Here is a 22,744-nt window from a genome sequence, read left to right on the forward strand (position 1 = left end):
CCCCACATGGGCCCCTGAGCTGCGCCCTCCACAACTAGAGTGAACAACAGCTTGACTTGGAGCTGATGGGCCCTGGAAAAACACACTGCTCCCCAATAAAAAAAAATATAAAAAGCGCAGTGGCTGGGCTGAGGGGCGGGGCTCTAGGTGACCACAGCCAAGCCACACAGAGTAGAGTCCCCAGGTCCATTCACGGGTGGGGGGGGACAGCGGGCAGGGCCTGACTTCCGGCACTTTGCTTCTAGCAGGGCCCCGTGACGTCTCTGGTGTTCGGTTTGCTCAGTGGCCCACCGTGGATTGGCCTGCCACTCAGCCCCCCCAGTTCCGTGGGCCAGGGGGCTCACATCCGGAGGCTTGGCTTCCAGGCTTTATGGGGCTTTAATAATTAATCCACAGTGACTGTTTTATAGCTTGAAAAGAACCTGGGTGCCGCCCCCACGTCTCCTGTTCATGACTCCCAAACGCATGTCCCGAGGCCGCAGCCATGAATTCACCAGACTGGGGGGCCCAGAGATTCCTGAGCCCGGCTGTCCAGGCCCATGACCTCTTCTCCCCGCGCCTGGGCCTGTCCTGGGAGCTCGGTCATGGGGCCCGTGCTGTAACTCGGAGAGGCACCCGGGCCCGCCCCTGCCCTCCTCCCACTGTGCCAGCCGGCTCCTCGTCGGCTGGGCCTCCGCTCCCTGCCAGTTTGAAGCACATATGGGGCCATGGCCCCGACTGGGGCCTGAGAGGCGTGTTCCTGCAGCTGACCCCTCCTTGCGTCCATCTGCTCGGACCTGAGTTCAGTCCGGCGCCCTCTCCACAGGAGCTACCTGGAGGGGAGTCTCCTGGCCAGCGGGGCCCTGATGGGGGCAGACGAGCTGGCCCGCTACTTCCCGGACCGGAGCGTAGCCCTCTTTGTCGCCACCTGGAACATGCAAGGCCAGAAGGTAAGCAGGCGCCCCCGGGACGAAGTTGGCGTTCCTGCCGCGCCGCACGGGTCTGCCCGTCACCCCCACACACTGCGTTAGTGACTAGGCAGGAAAGCCTTCTTTCTTCTTAGACACTTCATTGTTTAGAGCAGTTTTCTGTTGACAGCAGATTTGAGAGGAAGATACAGAGCTTCCCCGAGCCCCCTGCCCTCACTAGAGCCTCCCCACTCCCAACACCCCACAGTTGAGGGACCGTCACCCAGAGCCCCTAGTTTTCCTTGGAGTCACTCCTGTCCTGTCCCCCGTCCCTGAGGAATGCATGTGCATCACAGTAGCGGCAGACACCGCTGTCCCTGTCTGTGTGTCTCCTGCTGGCTGGGGGCTCCACACCCTGCTCCCCGCATATCCCACCTGAGTCCCGCCTGTGAGCTGAGGCGCCCAGGAAACCTGTTGAGATGAGCTTGGAAACCTGGCGTGAGGGGTGCTTCGCACCCCGATGGCCGTGGATGAGCTATCAGGCAGGCGGGGACTCCTGTGCTGATTTCTGGGTATTTGCTCCTGCGGGGGGCCTGCGGCCTCTGTCCCCCCGGCTTCTTTAGCTCATCCCATGTGTCCCTGGGACCCCCTTTACACAGAGATGTGTTCTCGGGTTGGCGGTCTCCGTCGCCCTGCATTGGGGTGCTCTGATTTCTGGGGGCCGGGTGTGGACTTGATCTAGACAGCAGATGGTCCTAACTCCGGTGGGGTGAAGGCGGAGGAGGTGACTGTGCCACAAGTGGGGTCTCGAGGCCATTTCTCAAGTGCCACAGTATTTCATGATCTGAGAACAGAAAGACCGTCCCTTAACGTGGCTGTCCTGGCTGACATTCGGTGACAGGCCCTGGGGAGAAACAAGGAAGGGCCGCCACTGGGACGAGGGGGCTGATATGACCGGAAGCCCCCATGAGACAGCGGCCTGAATGGTGGAAGTGAATTTCTCGAGTTGCAGGAGGAGGCAGGTGGCCAGGCCGGTGGCTCTGCTGTCCGTCCATGGGGTGTGGCCTCATCCTGCACCCAGAGGGCTTGGCAGGCCAGAGGCAGGCGGCATCGCGGCCGCAGGGTAGAGGCGTGAAGAGGGCGTGGGGTGCCCACCTCCCTTAGGACCTGCCGCACCCCAGCTGCACGGCCGCCCCGGGGTGCAGTGGGGATGGAAGTAGAGGACAGGGGGCATCTCTGCCCAGATGTGCATGTAGGGGGTGCACATAAGGGCCATGCTGCAGTTGGATGCCACTGACCACCGCAGCAACGTGCTTGTGGAGTGGGGACACGGTGAGGGAGGGGGCACAGGCGCAGCCTTGGCCCTTATGTGCACCCCCTACATGCACATCTGGGCAGAGATGCCCCCTGTCCTCTACTTCCTCAGGACAGACTGAGGTGGAGAGGGCAGCCTGCCCAGACCTGGGCTCCCCTGCACACGGTGCCCCTCCTTCCCGAGCACCCGCGGGGTCCCTGGGCCGACAGGAGCCTTGTGTGCCGGCCCCTCCCAGCCCATGCTAGGTACTGCTTTGCCACAGGAGCTGCCCCCAAACCTGGACGAGCTCCTGCTGCCCGCTGAGGCCGACTACGCCCAGGACCTGTACGTCATCGGGGTCCAAGAGGGCTGCTCTGACAGGTAGGCCATCGCTCCCCCGCCCCCGGGTCGCCCCATGCCTGCCAGACCCTCTCGGGCCCCAGTGACCAGCACTGCTAGGTCGGTCTTTGGGGCTGCAGCTGCTGCGACCTGAGACCCCATGTGGGTCAAGACACTGGCCACCATGGCCAAGCCTGGGCCGAACCCACAAACTGCCTTCTAAAATGGTGACTCGGAGAATTTAAAATAAATTTACCTCCTGGTAAACAAACAGCTGATCAGAGAGATTCCCGATGCAGCGAAGAGCAGCTTGACCACTTGGTCCCCTTCAGGCGTCCAGCCCGATCCCTAAATATCATCGCTGACCTGCCCTGGGGACTGGCGGCTGCTGCTCACCTGTCCTAGGTCTGGCAGTGTGCCTGCGGGGTTGCTGAGGTTCACCTGGCGAGGGGCACAGGCTCCGGGCAGCACATGGTGTCCCTGCTGGTCGGCAAGGATCCTGGGGAAGGGGCTCTGCTCCCGGGGACCCTGGCCTCTAGGTGAGGTCGCCTCACCCCTGCCTGCCTGGGGCTTCTCCCTGGGCCTCTGCCAGCTGGGCCGGGAGCTCTCGCTGGAGTCTTAGCAGGGGTTGCGACCCAGCCCCACGTCTCTAGAGCCTTTTCGAGGCAGCGGGAGAATGGGCCTGTGACGTCACTGGAGAGGCGGGCGGAAGCCCGTCTCACAGGGAGGCCCCAGTCCCTGGCCCAAGTCCCAGCAGCCCCCATGTTGCTCATCCACCATTCTCCCTGCAAGAGGAGGGGCTCCTTGAGGGGGCCAGGGTCCCCTCCCTAGGCCTGCCTCCACTTCCTCCCGCAGGCGGGAGTGGGAGACACGCCTGCAGGAGACGCTGGGCCCCCATTACGTCATGCTGCACTCGGCGGCCCACGGGGCGCTGTACGTGTCCGTGCTGCTCCGCAGGGACCTCATCTGGTTCTGCTCAGGTAGGCTGGCCGTCCTCGTCCCCACCAGGCACCCAGTCCCCTCACTGCCGCCCGTTCCCCGTCACCCCTCGGACACCCCGCCCCCTCGGGCACCCAGAACCCTCACTGCTGGCCTCATGGGCCTCGCCTCTGTCCAGGGAAATGGATGCCTGCTCGCTGAGCCCGGCAGTGTGGCCGCCACGCAGGGCCTTCGGGCTGCGGTGCAGGGGGCCCGACGTGGGGGGTTGGCTTCCTGGCCCAGGTCAGCTCTGCCTCCTCCCCCACGCAGAGGTGGAGAGCTCCACGGTGACCACACGCATCGTGTCCCAGATCAAGACGAAGGGCGCCCTGGGCATCGGCTTCACCTTTTTCGGCACCTCCTTCCTCTTCATCACGTCCCACTTCACCTGTGAGTCGCGTGCACCTGAGTTCCAGGTGTCGCGTACAGACACCGCTCCTCGCCGTCTCGGGAGGGAACGGCCTTAAGAGACCGTCCGGAAGGCGGGGTGCGGGGGCCCTGGGCTGGGGCCCGTCCCGCTGGCTCCACTCTGAGTGCTGAAAGCAGGTCCCTCGAGAGAAAGGCGTGGGTGGGTCACAGCAGGCACTCACCATGTGACAAGAGCTTGCTGCTGCGGGGACGCAGGGTCTCCGCCTGGACTGACCCCCTCCCACCCCCCGTCCAGCCCTGAGTCAGACCTGCTCCTCAAGGGGCGCCCAACGGCCCTGTCCTTGCAGCCGGAGACGGGAAGGTCAGCGAGAGGCTGCTGGACTACAGCAAGACCATCCAGGGCCTGGCCCTGCCCAAGAACGTGCCGGACACCTGCCCCTACCGCTCTGACTCGGGTGAGCTGGCCGCTCGATGGCGCCGAGGGACCTCACCTTCCCCGGCAGCCCCCGCCTCGTGCTCGGGGGAGTGGAGTGGAGACAAGCTGTTGAGAGGTTTTGAGGATCAAGGTCAGAAAAGTTTAGAAAGTCACGGAAGTAAAGCCACTCTGAAATGAGGCGTGGCGCCTGGCTCCTCACAAGTGGTGACCCCGTCAGCCAGTGGCTGGGCAGATGGATGGACGCCCTTGAGGCCCAGTGGCTCCCGTCCATGTGTGGCGTGGTGGCTACCCCCGGCCATGCGTGATGCTGGGCATCACGGCCTCCGGTGTGGGCAGGGGGTCAGCCGTGAGCGTGAGGGCGACTGTGGCTGAGACAGCCATGCGGTTTCTGGGTTGTCTGTTGCTGTTTGAAATGAGGAGAACATCATGAACTCAGATGTCAGCCCAGAAAGCTGTGGGGCACGTCACCCCCCATGGCCCCGAGCCCCCAGACAGCCACTGGGTGGCTGCCGCCTGCTTCTCTGGGGAGGGGGGTTCTTGCCCCACTGTGGCTCTGGGGTCAGGGGACACAGACTGATGCCTGTCGCTAAGGCATGGCATGAGGGGAGGGCTGGGCTCATGTGCTTTCCGGTTTGTGCCCCAGCCGATGTCACCACCCGCTTCGACGGGGTGTTCTGGTTTGGAGACTTCAACTTCCGCCTGAGCGGGGGGCGTGTGGCCGTGGAGGCCATCCTGAAGCAGGACCTGGGGGTGAGCGTGCCAGCCCTGCTGCAGCTGGACCAGCTCACCCGGGAGATGAAGAAAGGTGAGGCCGGGGGAGGTGACACTGGGAGGGGGTGAGGCCTCGGGAGAAAGTGAAGCCTCGGGAGAAGGTGAGGCCCGAGCCCCGACGGCTGGTCTGACGCGGGGCCTGTGCCTGCCCCAGGGTCCATCTTCAAGGGCTTCCAGGAACCAGACATCCACTTCCTCCCGTCATACAAGTTCGACATTGGGAAGGACTCGTACGACACTACGTCCAAGCAGAGGACGCCGTCTTACACGGTGAGCGCGGCGGGCTCTGCAGGGCGAGGTTTGTGTGGGCTCAGGTCCCTGAGCAGGGGCCTCCTGAGTCACGTCTGGGTGAGAGCAGTGCCCGACGAGCGTCTCGCGGGCCATCACACATGTCTGGCGAGCTGGGTCAGACCGCCGGCGTGTGACCCTCAGCTGGGGCCAGGGACTGGCCCCCTCTCAGTGCTCTCCTCCAGGGTCATCCTGAAGCCTGGATGCTTGGCCTGGCTCACAGGCCTGGCTCGCAGCGCGTGCCCGAGGTGCTGGTGCCGGCCCACGCCAGGCACCGGCCTGGCCTCTGCATCTGGCTCTGAACAAGGGCCCGAGGCGGGTGCGGATTTGAATGTGGCTGCCTTCGCTTGCTGCCATGGGGCTGGGTGGGAGCGGATGTCACCTCGGGCAGTGAGGGAAAGGCCTGAAGGACAGCTGCCACGTCCAGCGCCTGCCAGGACAAGGGCCTGGGGGAGGGGCTCTGGGAACCCTGCAGCAGACTGGGGACCTTCCTGCAGGACCGGGTCATGTACAGAAGCCGCCACAGGGACGACATCTGCCCCGTCAAGTACTCCTCCTGTCCTGGGATCAAGACGTCTGACCACCGGCCTGTGTACGGCCTGTTCCGGGTGAAAGTGAGGCCGGGAAGAGACAAGTCAGTATCCTCCTGGCTGGCCGGGGGTGGGGGTCAGGGCTGGGGGGCTCAGGGCCGGGGAGGGGGTCAGGGCTGTGCCACGGGGCTGGGGTGGATCCCTTGCCCACTCCTGAGGGGTGGGTGCCATCTTCGGACCTGGGTACATGCCGTTGTCTCATTGTGTCCTCACAGCCCCAGACAGGAGCAGGGTTCCCGCAGCCCCACGTGGGGACTGCTGCCACTGGTTGGTCTGAAGTGGTTGTCACTTGAGCGACATGCCAGCGGTTGGGACCTGGCCTGGCCCCTGCGCCCGTGAGGCTGGCTGGATCCCCGCTTTTCTCTGCAGAGCTGGCTTGGCACAGGCTCGTTCCCAGTGTCGCTCGGGCTGTGGCAGGCCGGCAGCCTGGAGGGACCAGGGCCTTGGCAGCTCTCAGGTGGCGGGCCCCATCTCTGTTTGTTCCTGACCGGCCTTTCCTCCGCAGCATTCCGCTAGCTGCCGGCAAGTTTGACCGCGAACTGTACTTGATAGGAATTAAAAGACGGATTTCCAAAGAAATTCAGAGACAGCGAGCGCTGAAGACTCAGCACTCCAGCACTATCTGCACCGTGTCTTGAGGCCTTTTGCTGGAGGGCTGTCACCTGCCACGTGGGAGGAATATCGGACCAGAAATCCCCAGGCAGGATGGAGGAGGCTGCTGTTGGGACTGCTCCGCCTTGGGGGCGCTGATGAGCCACTTCTTCCCTAACCAGAACCCCAAGGAGGCCGGTGACCACGGCGAGAGCGGGCCCTGAGGGACAGCACCCCACCCCTGGACCAGAGCCAGCCTGCTCACTCACAAGTCTCCACTGCAGACACCCCGGCTTCCTTTCCTCGGGGCAGGCAGAGATGGGGCCCGGACGCCGGCCGTGTCACACCTGCCACTGTCACTCGCCAGCCTGAGCTCTCCCCGACTCCCCGATGTTTGCACGCCCGCAGCCGCTCCGGGGTCCGACCTCCTCCATCCTCCCAGCAGCCCCTCCTCCCCTGAGCTCAGGTGGCCCGGTTCCTGGGAGGCTGCTCCGTGGGGTGACCTAGGGCCCCAGATCCCGTAGCACACGCGCTGGGACCAGGCTGAGGTGGACTCGGTCACAAGGCTGAAGACCGCCGAGGCCCAGGGAGCGACCGCGGTTCCCGCTGCTGGGCGAGGCCGAGGTTTCAGGGCTGCATCCTGGTCTTAGGAGGCCGGAATGGCCCCCCCAGCCGATGCCACCTCCCTACCCCCTCGGCTTTGCTGGTTTCAGACCGTTAGCTCGTGTCAGGTCAGCCATGGATGGGGTTAGTGGAAGCAGTGCGTCTCTGGGCCTGACGCTGCTGGAAGCTTCAGTGTCACCACCCTGCCACCTGGACCGCCAAGCCACCCTGCCATATTCTGGGTTTTTCTCAAAGGGTTTAGAGCCCATTATTGCTCTGTCTTATCACATCTCTTGAAAATAAAAAAAAAGTAGGCTTTGAATGTGGGGAAATCGGGGGGCATTCAATCTAGTCTTTTAAATTATTTATTTTTCCCTATTTATATTTTTAAATAAATGCTATATTGAATCTTAAACCCTTGAATCCTAGTCTGTGTGCACTCCGTTCTCAGCGTCCTGATAAGAAAGGCGGTTTGCTCCCCACCAGCTGATGCCTGACAGCTGACGGCAGCCCCGCCCTCCACCTCTGCAGGGTTTGCTCCGCAGCCCCAGGTGTCAGGAAGGTGAACACCTCAGACGTGAGCAGGTGAAGTCAGTTCTGATGACTAGTATATCCAGCCTTTAGAGCATTGGTTTCCACAGGATGGAATGTAAATTGTAAATCAGTACACATGCAGTCTTTTGCTACAAATGGAAGCTATTCCATAAGTGAGGGCACAGCCAATCCGATCTAACTTCTAGAAATTACTTAGCCTGTTGTATAGAATCCTGCTCAAATTGAGAATGTGCTGTTGAGTTGCAAATCAATTAACTGAAAATCCCTGTTACAAGATTTTTGTGGTAATGAGGCTTGAAGTAAGTGTGATTTTATGGATCTTTTCCGGGCATTTTCTCTGACCCAAACCATGGCAGATTTTAAGGTGACTGAGGAGACCAAGATTTGTCTGGGGCGGTCATTACATCCACCTAATAGTCATCAAAGTTAAGTGCTTAATACCAGCCATTAGATTTTAGATGGATGGAATTTCACTTGGAAAGTTAAAAACTCAAATTAATGCAAATGAAGCGGCCAGTCCCTGGAACACAGGCTTCATAAAAAATTGTGCAACACTCGAGTGTGAGGGCGGTTGTCAAGTCCAGCTCCCGCTCCCAGACACGCTGTGCTGGTGTCCTGTTCCGGGCATCAGGGTGACAGCTGGCCTGCCCTCGGGAAGCACCGTGCTGAGGGGCAGGCAGAGGAGGGAGAAGTCGGCGATGTACACAGAGTACTAGGGGCTGTGAGATGGGTGCCGGGGGAGCAGCAAGGGACAAGAGCGGTGACATGCAGGGCAGGGAGAGGGCGGTCCTGGCTGAGGGAACAGGAGTGTCCCACACAATGAAGGGGCAGGGGAGGTGGCCAGCAGAGAGAAAACTTGGGTTGGTACCAGCTTCCCAAACAGACACCTGTGTCGGGTGGTGAGCAGCTGTAGATTGTTGGTAAAGCTGCCGGGTGATTAGAAGCCCAGCTCCAGCTGTGCAGCTTTGAGCGTCTACTGAGGTGCAGCCGACCTCGCTCTGAGCTGTTCCCATCTTAGCGCACGTGTAATGGCAGCTGATCTGGCCTGTCTGCCTCCAGGTGCTTTTCCCAGGTGGTGATCACGGGCAAGTGTCACAACAGGAAGCGTGCTGTCGGGTGATCTGTCACCTGACTGGCTCATCCCTCCCCAGTGGGTGGGGCGGGCATGCTGTGGAGAGCAGTGCAGGGTGGACAGTCCCCACCGGGGCAAAGCAGGCGCCCCCACGGGTGGCTAAGGACCACAGCATAGCACTAACGTGTACACGTTTATTTGACTTCCTTACAACAAGCCTCCCTCCCGTCCGAACTGCAGAGGCTGGGCTTCTCAGGGTTTCAGAAAAATGATGCGGGGACCAGTGTTCTCAATCTGTGCAGCCCCCTGAGCCATGGCAGCATGCAGGCGGTTCCCAGGCCCTCCCACACAGAACCTGGGGGCTCTGCGAGTGTCTGAGTCTGAGAACCATGAATTCTCCTGTTTGACCCAAGTCACCTGACCTTTTGCTTCTGTAACAGCCACACGCCCCTGCAGAGCCCACAGCTCCTGTGTTCCCATCTTTGAAAAACGTGACCGCCGACCACCTATTCCAGGAACACCCTTGCACCCCGCATGTCCCGATACCTCTGAAATCAGAATGCATCCTTCAATGAAGGGCAAGGGGCTTCGTAACACGGTGTCAAACTGAAGGGGCGCAGGGGCAAAGGTCTGTGGCCACTTCTGCACCTGGTTTCAGGAAAGCTGCCAGTGAAGACGGGCCTTGAACAGCACCGTCCTGAACGAGGGTGAGGGACAAGAGCCGCCACTTCCTCCACAGTGTCAGCAGACCACGCGCCTTGGCCTTGCCCTGGCACCGTCACAAGAAGTGGTGGCTCAGTGTGGGTGGCACGGGCCTGTCCGGAAGCCAAGCAGGGCTCTGATGGGCCCACCGGCCTCGGTGATGAGAGACCATTTGGTGCTTACCCACCCTGACCGCTGGACTCATGAAAGAGGTATGACACTACCCGGAGTTCATGGCTTTGAGCCCTTCTGCCCTTGACCTCGCCTCAGCTGGTGGCGGAGGCAGGCGTTTATTCCATGACCGCATGCTCAGTTCTGGAGGCGGGGCTGAGCACGCACAGGCAACGCGGCACGTCCGTTCAAGTTTAAGAGAAGCGTCCCCCAGTTTGCTCCGTTTGCATCTGTGCACTGAATTCACCTCCAAAGAAACGCTCTGCAGCTCCTGTCCCTTTACCGGAAGAACCGGTAGGTCCTGGACAGGCGCCCGTCCCTGCTGGACAGTGCCGCCTGGATGTGCTCGTACGACGGCAGGTCGGCCAGGTCACCCAGCGCAGCCACCGCGGGCTTCCCACGCAGCATCTTAGAAGCGACCCTCCTGATGTCTTCTGGCTTCACGTCGCCTGGCACGGGGAGCAAAGGACAGGGAATGCCTGATGACACTAAGCAGACAGAGGGGACAACCCAAGGGGGTCTAGTCTGCCAGCACCCCACCACTGGGCAGGAGGTGCGGATGCTCCACAGGCTCCAGGTGCAGCCAAGTGTGCAGAGCGCGGTCACGGGGCGAGGACAGAGCGAGTCCTTCTTAGTGAACGGGGAAGTGTCAGCGGTTTACAATGACATCAAATGCAGAACAGCCCAGCCCAACAGGAGTCAATGTAAGTAAAAGAGAAAGCTCCTCCTCTAACGAGTCGCCTCCGTTGGGGAGGTGGGGAGAGGGAGCGGAAGCCGCACCCCTGCAGCCTCCAAGCAGGAGGCCCGAGGGAGACAGGGCGCTGTGCTTCTCCAGGGCGGGGGGCTCCCCCAGGGAGGACGAGGGTCCCTGCAGCACCCCAAGTCCAGGAGACACTATGCGGCTGTGTCAGCGTCACACCAGCTGACTGATGTCGTGACAGAGCCACAGTGCTGAACCTCGGGTCACAGACCCTCTGAGAATCTAACGAAACTAAGAAAAACCTGCCCCCAGGGTCACACGCAAATAGTTCACACACAGTCGGAGGATGCTCAAGGGAGACCATGGGAACCTGGGGCCGAGACACCTGCCAGAGCCTGAAGGGCAGCACGGCCGGGGCCCGGGCCCACGCGCGCGTACTCACGGATGAGCGCGCACAGCTCGTGGGGCAGCTTTCGGGAGCGGGTCGCCAGCACCTGCCGCCCCACGTCCTCGAAGATGACAGGCCTGGACTCCAGGTTCATCATGAGCATGGACATCAGCTGTGTCTTGGCTCGCTCCAGCTCCACCTGAGGGCAAAGCCAGGCATGTGGCGGTCCCCAGCAGGCACCCCCACGTCGCTGGGCACAGCCAGACACCTCAGCCAGCAGAGTGGCTTATAGAAATGTGCCCTGCCCCCAGGCTGAACCAAGGAAGACGGGCTCCCCCGTGCGCACAGGCCCAAGTCATGAGCACGACCCGCCACGCTTCCTCCCGCACGTCTTCTGGGGCAGGGGTGGTCCTCGCTTTATACGGCCTTTGTAACACTTGAAATATGGAGGAAACGCGCTTCCCTTGAGCCCTCGTTCATGAAAAGTTGCCCCACAGCATGTGAAAGGTAAAGTGCCAAACACCCAAGCTCAGGGACCCCAAAGCTGGGCACATGTCGAACTCACGAGGAAATGAACCCCAGGTTCCAGGGCTCCACCCAGACCCCAAGGTCCATCGCTCTTGGGGAGTCCTGAGGGAACAAGCATCTACCAACTCTGCATCCTGACCCCCGTGACCAAGCCTGGAATTTAAAACTGAGTCCAGCAAACTTGGTCCATGGAGTCCAGCCTGGAGTTCAAGGGCACAGGAGGGGGCTGGGGAGAAATGCCACCCAACGGACTTTGAGGAACACTGACACGTTGGCTGTTGAAATTCTGTCATTTTATTTTATTTTTTTTAGCTGCGCCATCCTGCCACCTGTTGGCAGCTCAGCTTGGGCCAGGCATTGAACCTCTGTTGCTCAGAGCAGCGAGCTCTTAACCAACTGAGCCACTCGGCCGGCCTTAAATATAGTAATTCCTAATTTAGGACATGCTTTTTTAACGTTTGCAACTTTAGGCAAATAACACTGATCTTAAATTGACTTCACATTAGAGGAAAACCTTGTTTCTCCAGCAGGAAACTAATAGAATCATGAGTGTTCATTTTTTAAAATGTTTCCATTTTTAGGGCTGGCTGAGTGGCTCAGTTGGTTAAGAGCGCGAACTCTGAGCAACAGGGTTGCTGGTTCGATTCCCACATGGGCCAGTGAGCTGCGCCCAAGCTGAGCTGCTGCTGAGCTGCCAACAGGTGGCAGGATGGCTCAGCTGGTGAGAGCACGTGCTCCTAACAAGGTTGCTGGTTCAATTCCCACTTGGGATGGTGGCTACGCTCATCCGCAACTAAGATTGAACAGGCACCTTGAGCTGAGCGGCCATGAGCTGCCGATTGGACTTGGAGCTGAGCTAGCTGTGCCCTCCACAACTAAGATTGAAGGACAACTTGGCTGTTGCCCTTCCCCAATAAAATCTTTAAAAATAAAACAAACCAAAAAAAAGCCCCTTCGTTTATAACAGCGTGGAGCCCACAGGAAGCTAGAAAACGCCATGAAGACCAGGGAGGGCTCCCCACAGGGAGCAGTACGGCCGTGGGCCTGGGTCACCCGTGGGCTGCACTGTTCTGGCTGGGACACTGGTGCTGGGGGCACAGAGCACAGCCCGCCCGCTGTGGGGGTGCTGGGGCACGGTGCCCTGTCGTCCTTACCACGTCCACGGTTCCAGCCATGGAAATGAACTCCTTCGTGATGATCTCCACCATTTCCCGGACCTGTGGAGGGGGCAGGAGAGTGACATTCACCCAGCACAGCAGGGTCACACCCCGGTCCCAAACAGTAGCTGTCTCCTGAGCTGCGAGCTGCAGGGTGGGTGGGGAGGCGGTAGCCAGGCGGCGGGGCCCTCACCTGCCTAGGGTCAGCGCTGGCATGGATACACAGGAGGCCCGTGTCCTCGTAGCTGTGGTGGTAGGCAGTCGCGTTGTACATCCAGTGGTGCCTGTGGGGACACAGAGAAAGGGACGCCGGGAAGTTGGCATCACGGCCCCATGGCCCTCAGCCGGGCCTCCTTGCCCCGGGGACAGCGAGGGGGAGGCGCCGCCCACCTGTTGAGCACATTGAGGTACAGCCTGGTGAACATGCCCTTGCCAGGCCCACCGGCAGAGAACGAGCCGCCGCCGCCCATCATCATGTTCAGCACAGCAAAGGGGATGAAATCTCCCTCCTGCGGGGAACGGAGGGCAGGGCTTGGCAAGAGGCACGGCCCGGGGATGCACACGTGCACCCGGACCCAGTGGGACTTACCAGGAAGGAGCAGCTCTCCAGCCCGATCATGATGTGTGTGAGCTCGGGGAACGGGGCAGGGCCCGGGCTGACGTTGGACATGTCTCTTTCCAGCTGTAACAGGAAGAGCAGACGAGGGAACAGGCCTTGCAAACGTCCCACGTCAGCTCATCTTAGGGAAGCCGTCCTCGCTCCACCCCCGCGAAGTTAACCCCATCCCCACATGGGGGACAGTGTCATGATGAGAGCAGGCTGTGTGATCAGGTGACACACGAGCACACAGTGTGTTCTAACAGCCTCAGAACAAATACACAGATGGATGGAAAACAGGTAGTGAAAAGCCAGCGCCCACAGCCCGAGGCCACGGGTCTTGCCCATGTCGCTTTACCTTGACGATCCCTCCGGTGTACTGTGCTACCGACCGATCGACATCCACTGCTGTCTGGCTTCCCCAGGCTGGCCGGGTGCCCACCAGGTGCTTTCTGGCGCATTCCACCAGGAGGTCGTGCTCGACCCCCACCCCCGCCAGCACCATGCGCTCAGGGGTGTAGTAGTTGCGCAGGTAGGAATGCAGCATCTCTCGGTCAATCTTTGCTATGTTTTCCATGGGGCAGAAACGGTGGAGACCAACTGTGTTCTCCCTATAAGCAGCCTGACGAAGGAAGTGAGAAGAGCACGCGTGACAAAGAGACACGGCCCGTTTTCCTCAGGCGAGATGGGCCTGCGGCTGTGCGCCCGCTGTCCTCGGGGAGGCCCACCAGCTACAGTGGGGCAGCCACAGCTCTGTGTGTTCAGCCAACCGTGAGACCCACTTCCAGAACAGAAACTCTTAAAATTGTAAAACATAAGGCTCGTTCTAGAGATGCCGTGGACAAGGCGTCGTTACTGGAAGAACTAGGAAGTTAAAAGATTACAGGAAGGGCAGAGTCAGAAATGAAGACCGTCCTGCCAACAGTCGTAACCTGCGAGGACGACAGCAGGCAGGCAGGCGGCCTCTCCGACGGCCCTGGTGTTGGGGCCTCCGATGGGTTTTCTGTCTCACCTCATGAATCATCTCTGTGAGAAGCGGTTCTGGGTCAGGCCGCATATTGAGGTCCTCCAGCTCAAACTGGATAGCCATTCGAGCCATCTCAATTTCTTCATCTGCAAAGGACCCAAAGACATGGCTCAGACCGCACAGGCCAGCACGGAGCTGGGCCTGGCATCCTCGGTGGGTGGATGTTGGCAGTCTCCTCTGCCTCTGTCTGGAGCAGACCCTGGGGACACGTGTGTGAGAGAGGGCGAGTGCCATGCAGGCAGTGATCTGGTGAAATGGGGCCTCTCACCCGGCTGGCTCTGCCACGAAGCAGCCACCTCTGCCTCCTGCCCTCTGGAGGCACTCAGGCCCGGGACCCCTCCCATCTGTGAGGATAAGATGACAATAGTCGTCAAGGTGCTTAGAAAACCGAGGCACAGACCGTCAGCTCACAGAACAAGGACCAGAGATCTAACGCAGACCTAACACCTTGGGACACAGGCCAGGCTGTAGGAAACGAAGCGGTCAGACTGGCTGGGATGGCCGGCATGGACACCCCTAGTCCCGTCCTGGCAGAGTGTTCAGAGTCCTGCCATTTGCAAGGCCGAGGAAGGGAAGGGAGACAAGGACATGGCAGTCAGGGTGTTTAAAGACAGTCAAGATGCCCTTCGGAAACGAAAGAACCAATTTTATCGACATGTCAAAGGGTGCAGGGAGATGTCCCAGAGTGTGAGGCACCCAGGCCTTTCCCACTCATCAGCGTATTTCCGATGAAATGTGCCAACTCACGGGTAGGTGAGCCTGAGGGCTCCAACAGTGCTCCTCCCAGGGGCAGTGCTCCCTCCTCCCCCACAGGGTCCCATCCCCACCGGGCCCCTCACACGGCCTGGACACACACCTGTTAGCCTGGGGTGCAGGACCACATCAGCCAGCAAGCCAACCACCGTGTCTAGGCCCTTAGAGTCAGCAGACACAGCATACATGGTGGTGTCTCTGGAAAAAACCAACAATGCCGGGCACCGAGGTCATGACAGGTGCAGTGGGGACTTTTCTGCATTCTGCATCATCGGTTGGCACGGTGCTTTTCCCCTTTTCCGTCCCAGTGTAAACTCCTAGCAGGTGGGAACCACAGCTGCATACAGGCTGCATGTGGAGGAAAACACACGTGCAGCCGAAATGGATGGAGCCAGCTGAGGTTTTCTCAAGCACAGGCTCCCTCCATGGTGAAACATTTCATCCCATGCTCTGAGCGTCTCCTGCATGAACTGGTCAATGTGGGAATATGCCTGGCCTTAGATGGCTGGGGGACAAAGATTGCTTGTGGCATTGGCTGTTCACAGCACACGGCACTGGTCAGATAGACACAGAGTCAGTCAGGGAAGGCAAACGCATGACAACCACGGAACCACAAGACGGAGCCGAGACAAGGGGGAGACCGTGTACGACAGACACGACTGCCGTGTGGACAGAGTGAGGCTGTTGGGGGGTATGGGGACATGGCCACCAGTGCCTCTGCAGATGAGGAGCTGCAGAACGATGTGGGACAGTGGCAGGGACAAAAGCCTGAGCTGTTGGGGTCAGGAAACTGGGTTGCCTGACCAGGAGTTCCCTGGAGAGTTGGGGAAGGAGGCTTGAGGCAAGGACACAGAGGATCTAACATTAGACAATGAGCCTGAACTTCACTGATGGGCAGCTGGGACCTGGAGGTTTCTGAACAGACCTTTTTTGAAAATGTGAATATGTTGCCTCCATGCTAACTCTAACTTTTCACGCTTAACCTACCTTTTATACATGATGTTTATCACTCAGATTTAGATAATCGACTACTTCAAACAGTGTGGTCTTTGCCCATCTCCCATCGCCCCCAACAGAGCTTTCTCAACGTGATCCCCAAGTGGGAGACAAACGCCACCTGCCCGCGTCCACAACACCCACACCCATCTGGGCTCCAGCTACACTGGACCCACCCCCAAACACACCACTGCCTCTTCCAGGCTGAGCCTCTGCACCTGCTGCTCCCAGGGTCTGAGCCTCCTCCCTTTGTTCCGTTTGGCAAAGGCCTTCAAGAACCAGCCCCAATGTCAAGTTCTCCGTCATTCTTTTCCTGACTCTAGACCAAGTTAGTCACGCATTCCCTATGCTACCACCAGCCTTGGTTCCTGGCTCTTATGTCCATTACCTGTGGCATGGCCTTCTGCTCCATGTGTGAGCATCTTGGGGTCAGCGCCTACTGTATCCCCAGGGCCCAGCCAATGCCTGGCTCGAATCACAAGGTAAGCAGCCCTCTGGAGACTGCGAAGCTCTGTGTAAGTGTTGCCCACCCAACTGTCTGCCCCTGCCAGAGATCACTTCTCGCCGTTGACCCCACAGCCTCTCTGATAAGAGGGGCTCAGTGGGACTCTGACCATGAATGCATCCACGTGGATGCAAAATAAGCTTGTATATAAAAGCTGGTTAGGGCCACCCGAGTGGCTCAGTTGGTTAAGAGCTCGCTCAAGAGCATGACCTCTGAGCAACAGTGGTTCTATTCCCGGCCCGAGCTGAGTTGCCGCTGAGCTGCCAACAGGTGGCAGGATGGCTCAGCTGAAGAAGAAAAAAAAAGCTGGTGTACCTGGATGTCTGGCAGTCGCAAATACCCCCGTGCTTTTCCAAGGTAAGCAGGATTTCATCTTTGCTGTCAAATTGACTGGTGGACTAGTAAAAACAAGTAAGCAAACTGAGTTAGGTTTCAGCAATCCAAAACAACCCCTGAACTACAGTTTTTGAAAAGAAAACTTACTTTTGCTTTCAAAACACAGATAATCAAATTATCTTGTATTGCCATTAATTTGCAACCTAATCATTTATTAAGGTAACAACTCTAAAAAAACAAAACTCGATAGATTCTTCCCAAGGACAGTCTCAAAATTCACAAATAGATACTGACCGAAAACGCCAACTTTTCCAAAAAGTGAGCAATTCCACTAAGATATTTCGCTTCATATCTTGATCCTGAATTAATAAGAACTGGCAATAAAGAGAAGTGACAGGTTAAATCAACGTCCAAAAGGAAAAAATCAGAAAAAAACTTTTAAATTAGAATTGTGAATACAACTAAATAATCAGATTTACTTATACGTTGGTGAGGGATATATTTGTTATCTTGTGATGATGGTTTTACAACTACACACACAAGCCAACGTTTATGGAACACTATATTGTGTATTTGTGGTTGAATATTTGTAGTTACACAAACGCAGAAAAACAGAGAAAGCCCACCACCAAAATGGCCGCCATTCGTACTTTGGTTACTAAACTTTCAGGTCTCACGACACAATTTTTCACGCGGGATGCAACTCATAAATGATGCACCAATTACAAGTGACAGGCAACTGTTACCACAGGACCGCCCACAACACGACCGACAGTACTCACTTCCTACCGTACAAAACTGTCCGAACTTATTTTGGGATGCCACGCGAAGCCCGTTCTCCAGTGTGGTAACTTTGGTTTCAAACTTTTCCTGTCCATCGACTGAAGCAAAAACGGGCGTGGGCACTCCCGGTAAGGGACAGGAGAGCGGGATGCTGGGATAGGCACCACCACTGCTGAACTGTCTGTACACAGGGGCTCCAAACCTGAAACACAGAAACGACCCAGTTACAACAGACGTGAGGCGACGGACGCTGTGGTCACGACTCCGTGCAGTCACTCGCGTTCTGTCGGCCCTCAGGTCAACGCCTGCCTTTCTAAAGGATCTGCTTCCGCAGCCTGGAGAGATGAAGGGTTGTCAGGGAGCGCCGGGCGCGAGTCCCGCCGCGGCCCGGGGACCCATGGCACGCTGGCTCAGCGCTGCGTCTCTGGTACAAGCACCTCAGGGAGCCGTGCAGGTTAAACCAGTTCCTACACGCAGCCGCCCCGCAGGCTGAACAGAAGCGGCAGCCGAGCCCGGCCTGGAAGGACCTGCGGGGCCTGGCCTCCAACCCCCGCACCGAGGTCCCGGTCACGTTCCTGGAACACGGCTCGGCTGCCCATCCCCAAAGCGCCTGACCTCAGCGTCCCAGCCCGCCCTGCTCTCACCCGCGCTTTGCACATGGCTGACCCTTTTCTCATCCTTCCTCTCTCGATTTAAGCGTCTCCTCCTCAGAGAGGCTGCGCCTCCTGGTTCTACCTGCAGGTACCAGTCTCGCCTGTTACGCTCCATCACTGAGGCTGCGCGTTCACTTCAGAGCCTTTACGTGACTGCGGACACTTTGCACAGGCTACTGTCTGTACCCGCCGCCTGGCGAAGGCGCCCGTGCGCCCGACGCGGTGCCCGGGCATAGTGACGGCCAACGCCTCTGCCGCCTGAATGAACGTGGCCGAGTGGAGGGCAGGCCTGGCCACCCGGGCGGGAGGACGGCGGGGACGGGAAGCGCCAGCTGCCCGCTGGCCAGGGGGCGGGGCACCGCAGTCAAGGGCGCGCAGCCTCCGCGGGGGCGCAATCCCGGCTCTGCGCGTCTCAAGGAGCCCGGGCGCCGCCGGCTCGGCCTCATAAGGGGCCGCGCGGCCATGACACGTGACCGCCGCAAGCCCCCGTCGGCCCGGGAGGGGAGCGCGGGGGCGCACCCAGCAGCTGGGCAGAGGGGAGGCGGATGGGGCCCGGGGCCCGGGGCGCCAGGCAGGGAAGCGTCCCCGTCGCTGCCGGGACCAGGCTGGGGTCCCGCAGTCCAGCCCGACCACCCGGCGCCGCATCTGGGCGTGGGGAAGCCACAGGCGGAGCGTCCCGAGCGACGCGAGCCGCGCCCGCCCCCGCTCCCGGCCGAGCCCCGGCCGGCCGCCGACTCACCTCAGCCGCGGGCGGCCCCAGGCGCGCGAGCCTCGCAGCAGCCGTGTAGCCGCCAGCACCACCGCCGCCATCTTGTGTCTCCGCCCACCCCTTCTGTCGTCACGTCCGGACCCGCCCCGGCACCCCGCCCCCCCGACGCAGGCCCGCGGCGGTCCGGCGCTCGCTTCCGGCGCTCGGAGCGGAAGCCGCGGAGAGAGCCTCGGAGCGGCGGCCGAGCTGCGGGCGACTGGGGCGGCCGAGTCGGGCCGCGGCCGGGGCGGAGCCGGAGCCATGGAGCCGCCGCTGCCAGGCTAGGGACGGCCGGCGCCGCCGGGCCCACGGCAATGGCGGGCTACGCGCGCCGCCCGGGCGTCAGCCCGCTGTCCCGGGCCCGCAGCCTGGTCGTTCCGGACGGTGAGCGGCGGGTGGTGGGCAGGGACGGGCCGCGGTGGGGGCGGGGAAGGAGAGCCCGGGGTCCCGCGGCCCGAGCCCCTCGCCGGTCGTGCCCAGGTCCAGGTGAGGCGACCACGCAGAGCGCCAGCCCCGGCGCGCGGTGAAGTCGCTCTTATTGTTATTCCAGCTCCAGCGTTCTGTGAGCGCCGGTCTTGTCTCCCCCAGCTAGACTGTGAGCGCCCCCATGGCAGGGAACTGGACTCCCACTTCTTCGGCATTCGGCCGACGTTTATGTGCTATGTACCCAGTCCGGTGCTAGCTTCCGTGGGAGACACAGGTGAGAGACAAGCGTAGGGACCCCGATCCCCGCACTGCCTGTATGGCGGTAGCGCTGCAGTAGCGTTAACTCGCCGCTTGGCCCAGCGGTGAGTACCGAGCGCCAGTGTGTGCCCAGCACTGGGAATACAAAGGTGGCGAGCAGTCCCGCCCGCTAGCAGCTCACAGTCTGGTCTTGGGGAGACCGCCCCTCCCCAGACAGACAGTTCCGGTATAGGATGGTAAGTGCCAGAAGGGCCACCTCGTTTTTCCAGGAACTGGAGGGGAGGGCAAGGGAGCCTTCATCTGAGAGGCCACGATTGGAAACCAGCCAGAGCAGCCGGGCAGTGACCTGCGTCAGTTCATCCTCAATCCGCCCAGGCAGCTGCTCCGCCTGCCCCAGGGCGTGCAGGGAGCCAGGTGTAGGTGGTGGTTACATCAGGGCCTGAGAGACTAGTGGCAACCCACGAGGGCATTCAGGAGGCGTCACAGACAGAGGAGGACACGTGCAACCCCACAGGGCATCCAGACCTGATGGGAGTTTTTTCAGAATCACAGTTGCCGGGGCCCACGGAAGGCAGACCATCTCCAGGGCGGGAGCCTGGAGGCTTGTGTTTTTAAAGTCCCCCGGGCTACAAGAACCACTGCAATAGAGACCCCATGTTGGAAGAACGTCATGGTTGTAAGGGCTTCCCGTGATCACAGTGGGGTGACGATAGTTCTGCAGGTGTTCTCTATGGAAAGGGGACGTTTACTAAGCAAGGTCCATCCGAAGCCCAGGAGACACATTTCGGAGGTAGCGTAGTTGAGTAATTTCTTCTTTGTCCAACACACAATGCCAGTCAGGCGCCTGGTGGCAGGATTGTTCATCTGACAGCCTGTCACTAGTGTACCTGGATCCCGGCGGCAGGTGGGGGTGGAACCCATGGATTCAATCTTGACCCTGGGGTAGAAGGAAGGAGGGTCCAACCCAAGATGGGAGGAACAGCAGGGAGTTGGGAAGTCACTTCTGAGAGGTCTGAGGAGACAGCAAAGGCTGGAATCAGGAACCAGCTTTACACAAGGTTGGCACCTGGGCTCAGATAACTGGTGGACCGAAAGGGCTGCAGTGTGGCTGGCTAGGTACTGGGAGAGCGGGAAGGGAGAAGGAAAAAAGGTGGCTAGGTGAGTAGGGGAAGGATGGAGGTGGAGCAGTGATTCCCACCTTGGGAGCTCTGACGGCCCCCAGCCCAGGGCGCACCCCAGGCCAAGCTGACAGCCTGTGTGGGAGTGCAAGGACCTGCCTCAGGTCGCCCCTGTGAGCAGCCATGTGGGAACCGAGGGCTAGTGGATGGGAAGGCGGGGGTGGGGGTAGGCCGGCTTTCTCATTTCCTGGTGTCACTGAGTTCTGGCGGACCAGCAAGGGCGGCCTTTCTGATTTTAGATGTGGTCTTGTTCTGGAAAGAGAAAGGAATAGGAAAGTTCCCTTCCAGTGACCTTCAGGAGACTTCACGTTTACAGCATCTGTTGTTATTTTAGATGATAAACTGGAAGAACTTGAAGAGGCAAATCCGTTCTCCTTTAAAGAGTTTCTGAAAACCAAGAACCTCAGCCTGTCGAAAGAGGACACGGCCAACAGCAGACTTTATGCAAAGGTAACTGAAGAGTTTGTCGGGACTTCAGGCAGACTGTCCCCACCCCCAGCATGCCTCTCCTGACTTGCGACCTCCTTTTGGAGGAGGTTCTGCAGGCAGGAGGGGTGGGGAAAGCGAGGCAGCTGCTGATGCTGTTGGGGAAGTTGTGTGCGTTAAGCTGTGGCGGCCCCTCCTCTCCTCTACCCTGGTCGACGAGATGGGGCCTTTACGTTCTAACGCTGAACAGGACGAAGGGCCTGCGGTGGCTTCTGGGTCTGAGCCTTGTCTCCCGCTGTTTCCTCTAGGAAGCCACAAGGCACTCACTGGGGCTCGACCGCAACTCCCCAACCTCTCAAGCCATGGGGTTTGGCCTGGAATACCAGCAGCCGTTCTTTGAAGACCCAACGGCGGCTGGAGACCTCCTGGACGAGGTCGAGGACGATGGGTGGAATGGGGCCTACCTGCCGTCCGCTGTGGAGCAGAGCCACTCGGCGAGGGTGGCTGCCAGCACGTCGCCCTGCAGCACGTACGTCTCCTTCTTCTCCAGCCCATCGGAGCTGGTGGGACCCGAGTCTCTGCCCCCGTGGACGCTGAGTGACTCTGACTCGCACGTCTCTCTGGCGGGGAGTCCTGGTGCAGACTTTGCAGCCCACGGACAGTCTCGGGGGGACAGGCACCTTCGGACGCTGCAGATAAGTTACGAAGCAGTAAGTGAGGGGGGCTGTGCGTCGGCACATGGTGAACGACCCGTGTCTGAGCAGAGCTTTGAGAGGCAACCCAGACAGAGCTCCCGGTGGGATTTGGGCTCCCAGGACAAAACCGTCTGTGGTGCGGCAGCCCACTGCAGCATCTCCGTGTGGAGCGCTGTCCCCTGTGCTGACGGAGCACACATGAATATGGCCGACTGAGAAGCACTGTAGGGTACACCCATCTAAGAATGAATTGGAATGAAGTGGAGACCCTCAACGGGCTACCCTGCTGAAAGGGTCCCTCCTGCCGTTGCTTGGGCCTTGTGCCAAGTGTTCTGGGTAGTGGAGATTTTTCAAAAATTGCAGTCACCTAAAAAGTCATGTGAGTAAGAGGGAAGTCTATGAGGCCTTAAGTAGGTGCCTTTGCTCATGGCTTTCCTCTGTAAGTGGACTGTGGGTTGACTCTAGAATACGTATTTTTTTATCATCACAGACGTGCCAGAGTTGAATTGCAGAAGCACAGACGCCTTTTGAGTGAGACACATTTAGTTCTAATATAGCTTTTCTTTCTCCACAGCTGAAAGAGGAGAATTCTAAGCTAAGAAGAAAGCTGACAGAGATTCAGAGGTTCTCTGAGACACAGACAGAAATGTAAGACATAGGTCAGGGCTGCAGTTCACAACTCCTGCTGCCGCTGAAGTCCATTGCGAGGTGGGCGCACAGTGATCAGGCTGAGCTGAGTCTGGGCTTCACTGAACATGAATCCTCAGCATCAATGCATGTCCCGTGTTCTGTGTCCAGTGTATCTTAGACATTATCCCAAATCCGTCACACTCAGGGCGGAGTGGCAGGGCTGGCAGGTGCCCCTCAGGCTGGCCGAGGTTATGACCCTCGTCTGTGCCTCAGTTCTTCCTGAAACAGTGGATGCTTGTGATTTTTTTTTTTT

General features: G+C 59.5%; 3 protein-coding genes across 3 annotated transcripts in view; 2 read left to right on the forward strand and 1 right to left on the reverse strand.

The window, feature by feature from the left end:
* Nucleotides 1-755: 755 nt before the first annotated feature.
* Nucleotides 756-7,561, forward strand: INPP5E (inositol polyphosphate-5-phosphatase E; the record flags this gene model as incomplete). Its single annotated transcript, XM_019641865.1, has 9 exons — nucleotides 756-929; nucleotides 2,465-2,562; nucleotides 3,376-3,500; nucleotides 3,769-3,888; nucleotides 4,215-4,322; nucleotides 4,947-5,108; nucleotides 5,229-5,344; nucleotides 5,860-5,996; nucleotides 6,458-7,561. Coding segments are annotated over 9 exons (1,173 nt in total), but the record flags the coding sequence as incomplete, so codon positions are not given.
* A 1,386-nt stretch (nucleotides 7,562-8,947) lies between these two features.
* PMPCA (peptidase, mitochondrial processing subunit alpha) lies at nucleotides 8,948-18,970 on the reverse strand. Its single transcript, XM_019640008.1, has 13 exons — nucleotides 18,810-18,970; nucleotides 17,417-17,619; nucleotides 16,929-17,008; nucleotides 16,614-16,696; nucleotides 14,901-14,995; nucleotides 14,030-14,130; nucleotides 13,376-13,639; nucleotides 13,009-13,101; nucleotides 12,810-12,928; nucleotides 12,613-12,703; nucleotides 12,417-12,479; nucleotides 10,789-10,933; nucleotides 8,948-10,095 (listed from the first exon to the last, which is right to left on the reverse strand). Exons 1-13 carry the CDS (start codon nucleotides 18,878-18,880, stop codon nucleotides 9,926-9,928), a joined length of 1,578 nt encoding a protein of 525 aa, XP_019495553.1. The 5' UTR covers nucleotides 18,881-18,970; the 3' UTR covers nucleotides 8,948-9,925.
* Nucleotides 18,971-19,002: 32 nt separating this feature from the next.
* The window catches only part of ENTR1 (endosome associated trafficking regulator 1), a 7,379-nt gene continuing 3,637 nt past the window's right edge, over nucleotides 19,003-22,744 (forward strand). The window contains exons 1-5 of the mRNA XM_019641877.1: nucleotides 19,003-19,202; nucleotides 19,369-19,518; nucleotides 21,015-21,130; nucleotides 21,415-21,816; nucleotides 22,376-22,449. Of these exons, the coding sequence (XP_019497422.1) occupies nucleotides 19,133-19,202; nucleotides 19,369-19,518; nucleotides 21,015-21,130; nucleotides 21,415-21,816; nucleotides 22,376-22,449 (812 nt within the window). The 5' untranslated portion in view covers nucleotides 19,003-19,132. The remainder of the gene's footprint in view (nucleotides 19,203-19,368; nucleotides 19,519-21,014; nucleotides 21,131-21,414; nucleotides 21,817-22,375; nucleotides 22,450-22,744) is intronic.

The sequence above is a fragment of the Hipposideros armiger genome, unplaced genomic scaffold (genome assembly GCF_001890085.2).
Source record: "Hipposideros armiger isolate ML-2016 unplaced genomic scaffold, ASM189008v1 scaffold_3, whole genome shotgun sequence".
In the NCBI taxonomy this organism is placed as follows: Eukaryota; Metazoa; Chordata; class Mammalia; order Chiroptera; family Hipposideridae; genus Hipposideros; species Hipposideros armiger.